The 17,298-nt window shown below is 44.6% G+C and overlaps 1 protein-coding gene across 1 annotated transcript; it reads left to right on the top strand.

Annotated features, from left to right (window-relative positions):
- Window positions 1-14,803: 14,803 nt before the first annotated feature.
- LOC144679372 (uncharacterized) lies at window positions 14,804-17,298 on the top strand. Its single transcript, XM_078539737.1, has one exon. The coding sequence runs from the start codon at window positions 14,889-14,891 to the stop codon at window positions 15,702-15,704; it is 816 nt and encodes a 271-aa protein (XP_078395863.1). The 5' UTR covers window positions 14,804-14,888; the 3' UTR covers window positions 15,705-17,298.

The following is a 17,298-nucleotide window of genomic DNA, read 5'->3' as shown; positions in this document are numbered from 1 at the left end:
TTACTTCTCCTCATCTTAAACTATTTTCATCAATGTATTTTAAATAGCTCAGTTGGGACAAACAAATGTCAGAAGTAACCGGGCACTGACACAGTGACAAAATGGCATCCTTCTGTATCCCTTTAATCCTCATCCTAGCACCCGAGTTGCTGGTTGATGAAGTAAGGGAGGGTTGGCAATTGAGTAGCTTTGCAGCCCCTTGGCACTGTGTTGCATCTTTCTGTGCTCCCTTTATCGCTGTTCCTTATTTTGTTGTGATTGGTGATAGACCCAGCCTGCCAAAATTGCTATAGAAACAACACTAACATAAGCGTTTTCACCATGGGAACAGCGACTGACTATGGTGTGGTTGTTAAATTATTATGAAAAATGAGATTTATCTTTTATTACTGTGTTTTTTGAGGGGATTTGCAACAATGTTAAAAGATGACAGCTTTCAAAGGAGGATCAGTTCAATGTTAGGCTTCCATTGGCTTATCCCAGAATCGAGTTTTACTTTTTTTGCAGATGTATCTCATGGTGCTATTCCTTGAATATTTTTGACACCTATGTAAAATCATCGTTTATGTACATGGTTGTGTATAAAGTATAACAGATGAGTGACAAGAAGTGTACTATTGTAGCATTATTGATTCATGCATCACTTTTTAAAAAATTGTTTAACTCTTGAGAAGTGGGGTTGGTTGGGGGGTGGGGAGGACTGGTTGTGGTGATATTAAACTCCTCACCTACCAAGCAGGAATGGAGCTGAAAATTGCAGCCCAGCACTAACTGCACAATTCCCACTGACATTTTGGCGGGGTCCTTGATATGGAAGGACCAGGCTAAAGCTTTATGGAATTGGGGTCCTATAACAACAGTAGTAAGCCTCTGAAGTTTGAAGTACCAAAAGATAGAGTGTGCAACATGTTCTTGGCACTGAACTTGCCTAACCAGTGATCCTTAAAAGAAACTGCAATTGACCACTCAAGAAAAGGTCCGTAAATGACCTTTGTGAAGTCAGGGAGAGTACTGATGGCCCCACTAAAATGTTCCTTTGTGCTGGCCAATCCTCAATGGTCTTCTCTCAGGATCGTCACCCATTGTTTTGGCATACCTGGGATCCACGGTGAAGGGGTTAACGAGCCCGTCTGATCAATCAACCACTCAAAATACCTGAGCAGCTCACCAATGGAATGTTAACAAGGCCGAATCATAAAAATTAGCTAGAGTTCTCACCAGTGACAACAGGAGATCAGCGGGAACCCACTGAAGCCAAAAGTCAGCCCTTTGAGAGCCTTGTATGCTTACTTAGTATATGTGGATGCTTCTTGTTCTGCCTTTGGAGCCATCACTACGAAAATGCATGAAATGTAACTCGAAGCCTTGCTTTCTGTGAGCTAGTGCAAAATTTATGGGATTTTCCTCCTGATGTTTCACGTTGATGTTGCTCCTGATTTTTGGAGGCTTAGGAAAAAGCAAGAAATTTAACGCATAGGGCAGAATTTTTAGGTCGGCATGTGGGTGCGCGCCCAACCCAATCAGGTGTGAAATAGCGCAGGATGACGTCGGCTGATCGTCCCAACATCATTCCACACTCGCGCGACATTTCGGTCAGGGTTTCGCGTGAAAAAGTCAGAAGCACACCCACTGACAATTAAGAGGCCAATTAGTTCAATTAAAGTTGTAATTGTCTCCGATTTTTCGTGGCCCATCCAACCTTACGGTTGGCGGACGGGCAAATCGGCTAGGCGGACTTTGCATTTTTCATGAAACCTCATCCAAGGGTGGGATGAGGTTTCCGGTATTAAATTAAAAGAAAATAAAAACATATGGACAGAATTTTCATCATGTACATGTTCAGGTGACTGATTGTGATGCATGAACAATTTTTTCCAGATTTTAAAAACTTTATTTATTGGTTCTAAAGTCTTCAGCTCCCTGAGGCAGCTCTCTGCCTTCAGAGAGCTTTCATTCAGCGCTCGCCCGTGCCCGCACTTACATCAGCGCCTGCCCAAACCCCAGCAGTGCTGAGCATTCCCAGTGCGCGCTTCACGTTAACTAATCGTTAATTGGCCAGCCAGTGTGAAATCGCAGGTGGGGGCCGATCACGGGTGGCGGCGGTCCATTCACATGCCGCTCCTGGGCTCGCCGATCGTGCCTGCACACCGACCGAAAAATCCTGCCCATAATATTCGTTCATAACTCACCTATAGTTTCTTTAACTCAACAGCTAAATATGTAGATGAGGACAAAGGTGTGGAATGGCAAGGCAAGTGATGTGCAGTAGAGCTGATAACATTGAACTGTACTCACTATGCACCACATCCGACTTTCTTTTCAATTGAATTCAATGGAATGCCAAATTAGTGGGGTGTCAATGAGTGATTAATTTCACTAATTTTACGTCAGTGCTCAAGGTTAAAATTGTTCCCGTCAGCCTGGAGTTGACAAAGACATGGGGCGGAACCATTCCACGTTTGCACTAGGTGCAGTCGTGACTGGGTAAATACCTTTTACCTGCCTATCGCAATGGTGGGTTTTCACGCCTTATCGTCCCAGAACTGTCGCATTACTTATGAATTCCCGGGAAACATGCCATTTCAATGGGCGGGCAGGCTCCAATTTGTCATGCCGTCACCTCGCCTCTTCATCACGTCAGGTACCAGATATAAGTACAGCCGTGCTCAGTGTTTCCAGTCCAGGTCTACAGCAAAGAGGACATGCCCCAAAAGGCAAGAAGACTGCAGCCCTCGAGTGCCTTTTGGACACCATGGAGGCCCACTGTGATGTCGTCTACCCCCGCTCTGGCCGCAGGAGGGGCAGCTACATTACCACTCTGGCTTGGTCGGCGATGGCAGTGGTGATCAGTGCCAATGTTGGCCATCCAATGCAGATAGAGGACGAATGATCTCGTCCATGCTGCCGGAGTAAAGCAACTATCTTATCACTCTAAACTCACACACTCGAGCCCATCACACATTCACTGGCTTCTCACTCACTGCCAGTTCAAGAAACATCACATCGCTCTCACACACATCGCTCTCACACACATCATTCTCACACACATACCCTCACATCTGGCCTCGTTTCCTTTGGCGACTACCTCCTCAGCCCTCACCATCTTGAGGCTACTTGCACAGGACAACATGTGCCCCAAAACACACCCTGGATTACCCTCCTTCCCCAGTACAGCTCTCATCCTGCAGCCTCTTCCCTTGCTTGAGGCTTCTTCTTCCCCTTCCCCAAGCAAGACCTAGCCATTCAGCCGTTGAAATGCCACCCACGTCTTATGGCTGGTCTGGTAGGTAGAGACCTACCCTTGAGCCCCCTAAAAGTGATGTGGCACTGATGACTGTGAGCGCTGACCGAAACAAGGTAGGTAAACAAATCTTGTAGTCCCGAATGAAGTGCAGCCTGCCAAGGGCACGCTTTATATATGTTGTTGTGAAACATGTGGGCATGTTTTCCTATCGACATGGGCTGACGATCCAACAGTGGTAGTGTGGGGGGGATGAGTCCGGCAGGCTGACCTTACCTTATAAAGATATGCTGATGTTTTACAATGAGGTTCCCAACATCCGCTGGCGGAAAATTCAGCCTGCCATCGGCGGGCAGAGCAGACGATCGCAAACTAGTTTCATGACGTCGTGAAACCAATTTTTGGCCTTCTCTCCATATTGTCCGCTCACGCCACCAAACACGCCCAACGCTGGTGAGCACAGGAAATCCCAGCCATGACCTAGAATAACATAAAATTTACAGAACAGAATCAGATCATTCAAAGCAATGGGTCTTTGCCAATGTCTATGCTCCACATGAACCTCCTCCCACTCTGATTACCTTATCTCACCTGATCAGCACATCTACATGCCCCTTGGTGTTGCTCAGGAATGAAAATGAGTTGTGACTGTTGGGAGATATTGTATATTTACTTTAATTTCTATAAGAAGAATTGAAGGCCTGGAAATTGGAAAGCAAACTGGATGCAGGCATCAATCCCTGTATCAGAATGGATAGGCCCAAGATTCAACCTTTTGCTTTTGCACATACCGCCAAAGTGGATTTAATTTCAGGCATCACTGGCAGTGGCCCTCAAAGAGGTATTAGTAGTAGGTCCAAATCGGAAGGGGTGGCAGGGCAAGCAATTCAGAGAAAGGTGGAAAGCAATTGTTGGGAGAGGGGGAGCAGAGGTCACGTGTCTGAAGGCCAGAGATTGGGAAAGTGTGACAGCAATTGGGGGAGAGGAGGCAGCAATTAGAAGAGGGGGGGGGGACAATTGTGAGAGGGAGAAGGCAGTGATTTATTGGCCAAAATGTTTTAAAAGGCCTTTGAATGAAATCAAAATGAAGTATTTCTGTTGAATCCAACAAAAAGGTTATGAGAGGATTGAGGGATTGAACATGACAAATCAGAGGGGACATTGCTATATTCTGAAAAAGAAAGAGATGATTTTTATCACAAGGTACAGCTGAAGCTATTTAGGTTCAGATGGGTCACACTATTATCATAAACTTGATCACTAGGACCTATTATGTGCCTCTAGGTCAAGAGCTTTATGATGAGACAATATGGGTATAAATTGGAGGGACAACTGAATTGGGTAATGATTGTGTAATGGGGAATTGTAAGGTGGTGATCTCAGCAAAAGGCAATGAAAGCTGCTATCAGCCAAATAAACAGCAAATAAGTCAATAGTGGATAATTGTTTGGAATAAGGTCCAAAAAGGCCATGAGTAACAACAAGTAGGTAAGTACAGCAAAATATTTCTGATTCCAAAGGACAGATGGATGTGACTTGAAAGGAATACAATGGACTTGTTCCTTATTTCTCCACTGAGCAAGGATGATAGATTTCAAGAGATCTGACATAAACAGGTCAGAAATCTGTGGAGTTTCTGTGAAACTTCAGAAGGCATTTTAATTTTGGAAGCTTTTTAAGAAACAACCATTTTGAAGTGCTTTGTGATGTTGTCCCTAGCGATACATTTGTTACTTCCACTGGTTGATATCCTGTGTTGTATGATGTTGTATGTGTCTGCATGCCATTGTAATGTAAAGGTGCTCAGCAGAGCAAGGGTTAATGTGGGACTGGAGGATAGCACCACCCGTGGTATGATGTATACAGTCACATGGTAATAGACTGGTAGAACACTCTAGAAGCAGCCTGCACGAGAGAAACAGCACCATGCATGGAATTAACTGGGATCTATACATAGTTAAAGATTAACAATAAATATTTCATGTTTAAAAGTACAAGTCTCAAGATCTCATCATTGAGACATCAAACAAATCCATAATGCAATATGGTGCTCAGCATTGGCACCAAAATACAACAGCCTGTGCAAACAATGAAAAGGTTTAAAGCAAATGTCATTTCTCAGAAGAGACTCTCAAGGGACCAAGGGTAATGTTGGGTAAGATTTTTCAATCACATTATAGTTACTAATCAATCATGGAACATGAGCAAATGTCATTTTTCAAACTTTTTTAGTTTATTGTTTACAGGTTGGAGGTTCTGCAATTTTGTCTGTCTGAAGTCCTATTATTTTCTCCATCACCATTTTTACCTATATTACATTCACTCAGTTCCTCCCCTTGACACACGTTCCTTAGTATTACTGGTATTTTGTTCTGCTCCCCTTCTTGAAAACCATTTGTATCACCCCATGATTTCCATGGTTCCCCAGCAGAAAGGAGTATGGGCAGCACCTGAAATAGGTACAGACAAAATGTAGAAATGCATATTAACATAAGGGGCATTCCCAACCTTATGCATGCAGTTAACTAGCATAATCTAACAAGGCCTTGGTGTACCTATAGAGGTTAAAACTGTTGACCTGGAGTTCCTGCTATGTATTTATGCAGAACACTGCAATAGTTTTGTCAAAGTAAAGTTATAACCAAAGTTATTACACAAACATATTAGTATAAGCCCAAATGTAAATCTTCTACAAATTAATGTAAACATAATCAATTGCAATTGATTTTCAACTGGAACAGAGCATTCTCCTGCATCACAAAGGAGTGGGATATCCAGAAAATGAACCATTCTTCAACTTTTTTTAACTATTTGATGATATCTGCCACTATGGCTTCAATTGACTACTGGCCATTGCTCTCTCCAATTGAGCCATTGATATTACTGCAGCAGAGGGGCATATCTTGCTTTTAAAACATATTGCTGCATGAGTAGGGTGGATGTGGTGTGGTCTGTGACTTTAATTGACAGGAAACGATCACAGGATTCATTGGACCACCAGTAACTAATTCACCTCCTGACACCCCAAAGCCTGTTCACCAACCACAAGGCACACATCAGGAATGCTCCCGACTTGCCTGGATGAGTGCAGTTCCCATAACACTCAAGAAGCTTGACACCATCCAAGACAAGGCAGCCCATTTGATTGGCATCACATCCACAAACATTCACTCCCTCCACCACAGGCACGCTGTGGCAGCAGCGTGTACCGTCTACAAGATGCACTGTAGGAACTCATCAAGCTTCCTTAGTCAGCATCTTCCAAACCCACAGCCATTATCATCTAGAAGGACAGACACATAGGAACATCACGGCCTACAAGGTCCCCTCCAAACCGCTCACCATCCTGACTTGGAAATTTATCACTGTTCCTTCAATGTCACTAGGTCAAAATCCTGGAACTCCTTCCCTAACAGCACTGTGGATGTACCTACACTACATGGATGGCAGCGGTTCAAGAGGCAGCTCACCACCATCTTCTCAAGGGCAATTAGGGATGGGCATTAAATGCTAGCCTAGCCAGCAACACCCATATCCCATGAATGAATAGTATTTTTTTTATATTATCGTATGTCTTTTGGAAGTCTATATACACTAAATCAACCATATTATCCTCACCAACCTTCTCTGTTAGTTCATCGAAAAACTCAAATTATTTCTGAGAAAAATTTTGTCTTGCACTTATCAGGACACTTTGCAAGAATACCAATATAAGGGGAAAAGCAACAGTTTATACTGTATGTGAAGAGTGACTGTCTTTGACATCAAGGCAGCATTTGGCCAAGTGTGGCATCAAGGAGCCCTAGCAAAACTGAAGTCAACGGGAATCAGGGGGAAAGCTCTCCACTGGTTGGAGTCATACCTAGCACAAAGGAAGACAGTTGTGGTTGTTAAAGGTCAGTCACCTCAGCCCCAGGACATCACTGCAGGAGTTCCTCAGGGTAGTGTCCTTGGCCCAACCATCTTCAGTGCTTTATCAATTACCTTCCTTTCATCATAATGTCAGAAGTAGGGATGTTCGTTGATGATTGCACAATGTTCAACACCATTCATGACTCCTCAGATACTGAAGCAGTCTATGTCCAAATGCAGCAAAACCTGGACAATATCCATGCTTGGGCTGACAAGTGACAAGTAACATTTGCGCTACACGAGTGTCAGGCAATGACCATCTCCAACAAGAGAGAATATAACCATCACCCTTTGATGTTCTATGGCATTATCATCACTGAATCTCCCACTATCAACATCCTGGGAGTTACCATTGACCAGAAACTGAACTGGACTATCCATTTAAATACCGCGGCTACAAGAGCAGGTTAGAGGCTAGGGATTCCGCAACAAGAAACTCACCTCTTGACTCCCCCAAATCCTGCCCACCATCTACAAGGCACAAGTCAGGAATGTGATGGAATATTCCCAACTTGCCTGAATGAGTGCAGCTCCTACAACACTGAAGAATCTGGACACAGTCCAGGACAAAGCAGTCCTAATGATTGGCACCACATCCACAAACATTCATTCCCTCCTCCACCGACGCAAAGTAGCAGCAGTATGTACCATCTACAAAATGCACTGCAGGAATTCACCAAGGCTCTTTAGATAGCACCTTTCAAACCCACAACCACTACCACCTAGATGGACAAGGGCAACAGATAAATGGGAACACCAGCACCTGGAAGTTCCCCTCCAAGTCACTCACCATCCTGACTTGGAAATATATCACCGTTCCTTCACTGTTACTGGGTCAAAATCCTGGAACTCCCTAACAGCACTGTGGTTGTACCTACATCACATGGACTGCAGCGGTTCAAGAAAGCAGCTCACCACCACCTTCTCAAGGGCAACTAAGGATGGGCAATAAATGCTGGCCCAGCCAGTGAAGCCCACATCCTGTGAATGAATAAAAAAATGAGTGCTGATTGATTGTCAAGTGGCGTTGCATGGAGAATGCACCACTGTTGATGACTGACAGTTAGCTGCCACGCTTTCTTTGAAATTTAAACCAGGCAGCTTGACCCTGATTGGTCTAGGCATTGCCTGAGGAATGAGTCAGTGAATGGCTGTCACTTATTTTGTTTAGCTGAAACAGACGCAATGTGCGTACATGCTCTTTCTGTCTGCAAAGAACACAGCCCTGACTATTAATATATGTAGTTTCCAGAGCACGCAAGTGTGCCACATTGCGAGCCCGACTGACAATCTTAAATGGTTGTCAGCCTAATCCTTAGCTCATTAAGAATTATTTAGCAAATGTTGTCCAATCACAGAATCACATCTAATGTTGGACACTACGGGCAGAATTTTGCCATCGGCGAACAGGGGGTGGGGCCCGCTCGCCAACGTGTAAAATGATGTGGTATGACGTTGGGCGGAACCCCCGATGTCATCCCGCCCCACTTACATTTTCAGGAAGGCGGGGGCACAGCAAAATCAGCTGCGCGCCCACCAACCTGTCAATGGCCAACTGAGGCCATTGACAGGATCATTTAAACAATTAGAGGACCTGCCCGTTGGTCATCCCCCTCTCTAATAGATATACCGCTTTGGATACTGTTGGGGTGGATGGCCTCTCAGGGGAAAGCAGCAACAGCCAAGTTCACGGCACCGTGGGTGGCTCTGCTGCTTAGGGGGGCGGGAGGAAAACAAGTGGCAGGGCTATTGTGATAGGGGATTCAATAGTTAGGGGCACAGACAGACGCTTCTGTGGCCACAAACGTGAATCAAGGATGATATGTTGCCTCCCTGGTGCCAGGGTCCAGGATGTCACGGAGCGGCTGCAGGACATTCTGGGGAGGGAAGGTAAGCAGCCAGTGGTCATGGTACATTGGTACCAACGACATAGGTAAACTAAGGGATGAGGACCTGCAAGCTCAGTACAGGAAGTTAGGAGGTAAATTAAAATGCAGGACCTCAAATTTAGTAATCTCAGGATTACTCCCAGCTCCACATGCTAGCGAGAGAAGGGATAAGAGGATAGACCAAATGAACATGTGGCTGGAGAGATGGTGTAGTTGGGAGGGATTCAGATTCTTGAGGCACTGGGACCGGTTCTGGGGAAGGTGGGACCTGTACAAACCGGACGGGCTGCACCCAGGCAGAGCTGGGACCAGTGTCCTTGTGGGGGCTTTTGCTAGTTCTGTTGGGGAGTATTTAAACTAGTGTGACAGGGGGATGGGATCCCAGGAGTAGGATCAGATAGGTCAGATTCAGATCAGAAAAATGGAGGTAGAACATTAGCTAAGGATGTTGTGACAGACATGGAGTTACAGGAGAAGCAATGTTTAAAAAGTGTCCAGCAAAGGAAATTGGCGGGGTTAAAATGTTTATACTTCAATGCAAGGAGTATTACAAACAAGATAGATGAGTTAAGGGCACAGGTAGACACATGGCAGCAGGATGTCATTGCTATAACGGAGACCTGGCTAAAGGAGGGACAAAACTGGCAGCTTAATATCCCTGATTATAAAGTCTTCAGACACGATAGAGTAGGAGATAAAAAAGGAGAGGGGGGGCGGGGTAGCACTAATGGCTAAAGAATCAATTCCAGTTGTGAGAAGGGATGATATACTAAATGGGTCAACAAACGAGGCTTTATGGATTGAGCTTAGAAATAAAAAAGGGGCAGTCACACTACTGGGAGTATACTACAGAACCCCAAATAGTGAAAGGGAGATAGAAGAACAAATATGTACGCAAATTTCTGCTTGTAAGAACAAGAGGGCAATAATAATAGGAGACTTCAACTATCCTAATATCAACTGGGATTCAAACAATATAAGGGGCACTGAGGGAGAAAAAATCATGCAGTGTGTCCAGGAAAATTTTTTCAACTAATTTGTGACAAACCCAATGAGAGGAGATGCAATTCTAGACCTCGTCTTGGGGAACGAAGAAGGGCAAGTGGGTGAAGTGACTGTTGTCGACCATATCGGGGACAGTGATCACAATTCAGTTAGATTTAGCATTACCATGGAAAAGGACAGAGATAAGGCAGGAGTAAAAGTCTTGAACTGGGGGAAGGCAAATTTTGCAGAAATGAGAAGGGACTTGGCTAAGGTGGACTGGACAGCACTGCTGGAGGATAAAACAGTGGAAAACCAGTGGGAAGCACTAAAAAGCGAGATCCTAATTGCATAAAATAGACATGTCCCCTACAAAAATAAGAGTGGTACTGCCAAATCTAGACCCCTCTGGTTGTCTAGAGGAATACAGGGGAAGATCAAACAGAAAAAGAAAGCGTACGATAGGCACAAAGAACTAAGCACTGCAGATAGCCTAGACGTATATAGGAAGTGCAGGGACGAAGTGAAAAAGGAAATAAGGAAATCAAAGAGAGGGCATGAAAAAAGATTAGCAAATAAAGTAAAAGATAACCCAAAGATGTTTTACCAATACATTAATGCTAAAACGTTAGTTAAGGAAAAAGTGGGACCTATCAGAGATGAAGATGGAAACTTGTGTGTAGATGCAGAGGCTGTGGGAAGGGTTTTGAATTAATATTTTGTCTCCGTGTTTACAAAGGAAAGGGAGAATGTAGATATAGTAGTCCAGGAGGAGCACTGCGAGATATTGGATTGGATAGTCATAAAAAGGGAGGAAGTACTCGAAGGGTTGAAATCCTTGAAAGTTGATAAGTCACCAGGGCCAAATGGATTGTTTCCGAGGCTGCTGAAGGAAGTCAGGGAGGAGATAGCAGATGCTCTGAGGATGATTTTCCAATCTTCACTAGATAAAGGGGAGGTACTGGAGGACTGGAGAAATGGAAACGTAGTTCCTTTGTTTAAAAAGGGATCAAAGGAAATGCCAAACAACTATAGGCCAGTTGGTCTTACATCAGTGGTGAGCAAATTAGTAGAATCAATCCTGAGAGATAGGATTAACTGTCATGTGGAAAGGCATGGACTAGTCAGGGTTGATCAGTATGGATTTGTTAAAGGAAGGTCTTGTCTCACAAATTTGATTGAATTCTTTGAGGAAGTGACAAGAAGGGTTGATGAAGGTAGTGCAGTGGATGTTGTGTACATGGATTTTAGCAAGGCATTTGACAACCTCCCACATGGCAGATTGGTCAGGAAAGTAAAAGCCCATGGGATTCAGTGTAATGTGGCAAACTGGATAAAAGGTTGGCTTTGTAACAGGAAACAAAGGGTAATGGTCGATGGATGCCCTTGCGAATGGAAAGTTGTCTCAAGTGGTTTTCCACAGGTCTCAGTATTGGGACCCTTGCTGTTTGTGTTATATATTAACGATTTGGACGTGAACGTGGGAGGCATGATTGGGAAATTTGCAGATGACACAAAGTTTGGCTGAGTAGTGGATAGTGTAGAGGATAGCCATAATCTCCAAAATGATATAGATGGGTTGGTGGAGTGGGCAGTAAAGTGGCAGATGGATTTTAACATAGAGAAGTGTGAGGTCATACATTTAGGGAGGTCAAACAGTTACAGGGATTACACAATAAATGGGACTATACTAAGGAGGTTAGATGAAGTGAGAGATCTTGATGTATAAGTACATAGATCCCTGAAGGCAGCAGTTCAAGTAGATAAGGTTGTAAAGAAGGCATATGGAATGCTCTCCTTCATTGGCAGAGGTATAGAATATAAAAGTAAGGATATAATGTTGGAATTTTATAAAACACTGGTGAGGCCACAACTGGAGTATTGTGTGCAGTTCTGGTCACCACATTACAGGAAGGACGTAATAGCTCTGGAGAGAGTGTAGAGGAGATTTATAAGAATTTTGCCAGGGTTAGGAACATGTAGCTATGAGGAGAGATTGGATAGGTTGGGGTTATTCTCCTTTGAACAAAGAAGGCTGAGAGGTGACTTGATTGAGATGTACAAAATTATGAGGGGGATAGATAGAGTGGACAGGATAAAGTTGTTTCCCTTGGTGGAGAATTCTAGAACCAGGGGACATAGATTCAAGAAAAGTGGCAGAAGGTTAGGGGGTCATGAGGAATAATTTCTTTACACAGAGGGTAGTGCGTGTCTGGAATTTGCTGCCCAAGCTGGTGGTAAAGGCAGAAACTCTTTTAAAAAGTACCTGGATCTGCACCTTAAGTGCTGTAAGCTGCAGAATTATGGGCCGGGTGCAGGAGGGTGGGATTAGAAAGGGCACCTGGGTGTCCTCGGGCTGGCATGGACAAGATGGGCCGAATTGCCTCCTTCTCTGTGCTGTAACTTTTCTATGGTTCTATGGGTCTATGGTTCTATGGAGGCACCTTTTTAAAGTGAAACTAAAACTCAGTTTGACCTTTCTTAACACACAGATACAGAAATGCAAATCAAACTTAAACTTTAAAGCTAAAACTCATTTCTAATACCCACACATACCAATATAACTTACTTAAACTATCTCTATTTCCTAACAAAGATGTTATAGGAGGGCACTTGGAAAAAATCAAGGTAATCACATGGTTTTATGAAAGGGATATCATGTTCAAACAAGTTATTGGAGTTCTTTGAAGGAGTCACATGTGCTGTGGATAAAGGGGAACTGGTGGATGTACTGTACTTATATTTCCAGAAGGCATTTGATAATGTGCCACATCAAAGGTTATAGCGAAAAATAAATGTTCATGATGTAGGGAGTAACATATTGGCATGGATAGAAGATTGGCCAGCTAACAGGAAACAGAGAGTAGGCATAAATGGGTCATTTTTTTCTTGATAAGATGTGATGAGTGGTGTGCCACAGGGATCAGTGCTGGGGCCTCAACATCTTACAATTTATATAAATGACTTTGATGAAGTATGGTTGCTAAATTTGCTGATGACTCAAAGATAGGTAGGGATGTAAGTTGTGAAGAAGACTTAAGGAGGCTACAAAGGGATGTAAATAGGTTAAGTGATTGGGCAAAGATCTATCAAATGAAGTATAGTGTGGGCAATGTGAATTGTCCATTTTGGCAGGAAGGATAAAAAAGAAGCATATTATCTAAACAGTGAGAGGTTGCAGAGCTCTGAGATTCAGAGGGATCTGGGTGTCCTAGAGCATAAATCTTGAAATGCTAGTACATAGGTAAAGCAATAATTAGGATAGCTAATAGAATGTTATCATCTATTGCGAGGGGAATTGCATACAAAAGTAGAGAGGTTATGCTTCAATTGTACAGGATGAGACTACATCTGGAGTACTGTGCGCAGTATTGGTCTCCTTATTTAAGGAAGAATGTAAATGCGTTAGAAGCAGTTCAGAGGAAGTTTACTAGACTAACACCAGGAATGGGCAGGTTATCTTATGAGGAAAGGCTGGACAGGCTAGGCTTGTATCTGCTTGAGTCTAGAAGAATAAGAGGTGACTTGATTGAAATATAGAAGATCCTGAGGGGTCTTGGCAAGGTTGATGTGGAGAGGATGTTTCCTCTTGTGGGAAAATCTAGAACTAGGCGTCACTGAACTAAGGGGTCACTCATATAAAACAGAGATGAGAAGATTTTTTTTCTCAGAGGGTCGTGAGTCTTTGGAGCTCTCTTCCTCAAAAGTTGGTGGAAGCAGAGTTTTTGAATATTTCTAAGGCAGAGGTAGATAGATTTGTGTTAAGCAAGGGGGTGAATGATTATCGGGGCTGGGCGAGTGGTTACAATCATATAAGCCATGATATCGTTCACTGGTGTAGCAGGCTCGAGGGGCCGAGTGGCCTACCCCTGCTCCTTGTTCATACGTTCGTATTATCATGGGAATGTATCTCAACCGTATCCCAACCATTTCCTCTTTGAAGGCAAAACATTGTTCAATTACAGTTCCAATTTACCTGGGCTAGTTCCGTTCCCACCCAAATGCAATTGGCCCTCCCCCAGATTATTTTTATTCTGGAAAAACTCAGCAGGTCTGGCAGCATCGGCGGAGAAGAAAAGAGTTGACGTTTCGAGTCCTCATGACCCTTCAGCAGAACATGAGGACTCGAAACGTCAACTCTTTTCTTCTCCGCCGATGCTGCCAGACCTGCTGAGTTTTTCCAGGTAATTCTGTTTTTGTTTTGGATTTCCATTGTTTTTATTTTTATTCTAGGTTGCTCTTTGTCCTTTTCCTTAAGCTTTATTCTCTGCTCCTCTACTAATAGGAACACGCTTTGATAATGCATCTCGCCCTTGTATGGAAAGGGTCATTCTGTTCCCAAGCCTTCTTGCAGTTAGAGACAGCACTTCAAAAAAAAGTGCCTTCAGTCGCTGCAGGCGCCTAACATTCGGCAGCCAGGAAAGACTCTCACATGCAGTCAGAGTCAGGATTGCCTCAGATTTATTTAAACAAGGTGACTGTGGGGCTGGGCGAGGTCAGCTCAGCAGGTCAGAGGTGAAATGCGCCAGGACCTAATTCTCCGGCTCCCCTAATGTTTGCGTTGATAAGAGTAGACAGAGCCCATCCAAAGTACAAGAGGGACCCAAGTGACATTGTCCTGACCCGATTCCTGGATTAATGTCACATTTCAGAACAAGTGTTGCACAGGGGTTGCTCAGCAACCTCAGAATGGCGCGTCAGTTTCAGAACGTGGAAACACATTGTTCCCCAGCAGAATGAATGGATGGTTCGGGATTCTCTGCGGGGGGGCGGGGGGATGTTTTTAAGAGTCCACAACTTCTTGTTGTCTTTAAAAAGGTCAAATTAAATCCGCTGCCTTGCAAAGGCGAGGGAGGGCTGCGATGTCAACGGGGCGACTGAAATCGTCTCAGACCAGCAGCCTGTCGCTTTACTCTGCCAAGGGAGCAGCGGAAAAGCTCTGGAAGTTCAGGATCGAGGTCGACCCCACCAACGAGCGCAAGAAGAAATTGAAGCTGAAGGGCAAGGAGCTGCTGTCGGTTCCGCTGGAGATATTCGACCTGGGGGAGCTGCAAGTGCTGGAGATGAGCCCGGAACGCGAGAGCTGCCTGAATTACAGGATGGGCAGAGTGCCCCGGGCAATCGGGCAGCTGGGCAACCTCACCGTGCTGCACCTGGACACCAACGAACTGAGGGAGATCCCGCCCCAGATCGGGGCTCTGCAAAAGCTGGAAATCCTGACCCTCAGCAACAACCAACTGAGCCGCCTCCCCGCCGAGACGGAGAGGCTGCAGAAGCTGCAGAGCCTGCACTTGGCCAACAATAACTTCGAGGAGCTGCCGGTTCAGGTCTGTCAGCTTCGGCGCTTGTCCTTTTTGGACGCCAGCGACAACCAGGTGAAGTCCGTCCCCGCCAGCATCGGCAACCTGGAGCGTCTGGAGACCTTGCTGCTGTACTTCAACGCCTTGCAGAGCCTGCCCGACTCCATCTGCACCCTCGGGAGCTTGCGCACCCTGTGGCTGGGGAAGAATCGCCTCAGGAGGCTGCCCAACCAGTTCGGGCAGCTGGTGAACCTGGAATGGGGCCGCAGCCACTGCTCCTCAAACTTCGAGGGCAACCCGCTGGAATCTCCCCCTCCTGAGATCTGCAGGGGCGGTCCTGAGGAGATCAGCCGCTATTTTGCTGGGTGGGATGAATGAAGACCAAATGCCCGCCTGCATTTTCCTGAATTGTTTTTTTCTTTATTTTACCATTTCCATCCCATCTACACTGAAGGGTTCGAATCCAATTAAAAGGAGTCGCGTTGGGACGGGGGTGGGGTAACTATTTTCAAGGAATGAAACTTTGACAAAAGAGGGAGTTCTAAATAATCCACAGCATGTTGTGCCATGTCACCCGGAAGCGTTTAATGTGGTCACAAAATTAGATTGTCCAGCAGGCAGTCCTCTCGCCAGTGACATTGAAAGTTTTTGGGGGAAGTTGTTAAAATTGCGCCTGTCTCTGGGACAACGTGGGCTGAAGGCGTGCCTGGAGAGAGAGAGAGAGCCAAATTTGGGATCAGGCCCTGGTTTGAATTAAACTGGCAGGCAGAGGGCATCAGTTGGGTGCTTCCTGTGCAGCCGCCAGCTGATGCCTGAGGAATTTGGCCAGCCCTCTACATTACAACAGTGACTAACACTTCAAAAGTATTTCGTTGGCTGAAAACACTTTGAGACCTTTGGGTGGTAGTGAAAGGGGCCAAAAAAAAAAAGCATGTCTTTTCTTTCTCCCCACAGGTCTTGGTGGGCTGGCCAACAAGCCCCAGTGGACAAAGGCCTGTTGTACTTTTATCCCTCCTGGCCCGACAAAAGTTAAACGGTTTAAAAGTTTTCTTGCTATTTTTACAGGCATACTCAAACAGTCCCTTCAAAAACCTTTGGGTAGGCAGCTGAAGACCAATGGGCAGAGCATATGCAGAACAAGCTCCAACTATTTGACAACTAATTTTCCAACTAGCATGATACCCAGATTAGTACATACAAAGCACCTAATTCAGGTAGGCACCTTGCTCAGCAAGAGGCTGCTGGTTACCAAATGACACTTCATCAGGTGCAGGTGGTCACAATCCAAAATTCACTATCCCAAAGCTAATTTTCTTAACTCCAAAACAGGTGCAGCAATGTTTAACCCACTCCCACCCACAAGCGTTAGTATAAGCTGAACTCCAAGACCTGATTGCATATGGAACATACGTAGGCCATTCAGCCCATCAAGCCTATTTCACCATTCTATTAGATCATGTATAATCTGTATTTTAACACTACTCAGCTGCTTTTGACCCATATTCCTTAAAACCCTTACCTAAAGAAATCAATCGTTCTATACCCAGAAGCCACAGTCTTTTGTAGGAGAATTCCTATTTTCACTACTCTTTATGTGAAAAAGAGCTTCCTGATTTTACACCTGAATGGTCTGGCTCTAATTCTAATTTGCCTCTTTGTTCCAGATTCACCCACTAGTACAGGTACCTTCTATGTATCGGCCATATTGAATTCTTTTATCATTTTAAACATCTAAATCAGATCTCTCCTCAACTGTCTAAGCTCAAGGATCATAACCCAGGTTATGCAACCGATGCTCAAGATTCAGCTATTTCAGCCATGGTATTATCTTAGTGTTTCTTCATGACACACCCTCCAAGGCCAATATAACTGGTCACAGTGTTCCAGGCAGGGTATTACAAAGGCTGTGTAAAACTGAAGCATAATTTTTCCCATTTTGTATCCCAACCCCTTGAAATAAAGGCCAACATTA

The sequence above is a fragment of the Cetorhinus maximus genome, chromosome 4 (assembly GCF_964194155.1).
Source record: "Cetorhinus maximus chromosome 4, sCetMax3.hap1.1, whole genome shotgun sequence".
NCBI lineage: Eukaryota > Metazoa > Chordata > Chondrichthyes > Lamniformes > Cetorhinidae > Cetorhinus > Cetorhinus maximus.
This window is presented reverse-complemented; position numbering and strand designations above follow the sequence as displayed.

What these genes read in the sequence shown, in the direction of transcription:
- LOC144679372 (XM_078539737.1), top strand. Translation starts at nt 14,889, where the DNA reads ATGTCAACGGGGCGACTGAAATCGTCTCAGACCAGCAGCCTGTCGCTT.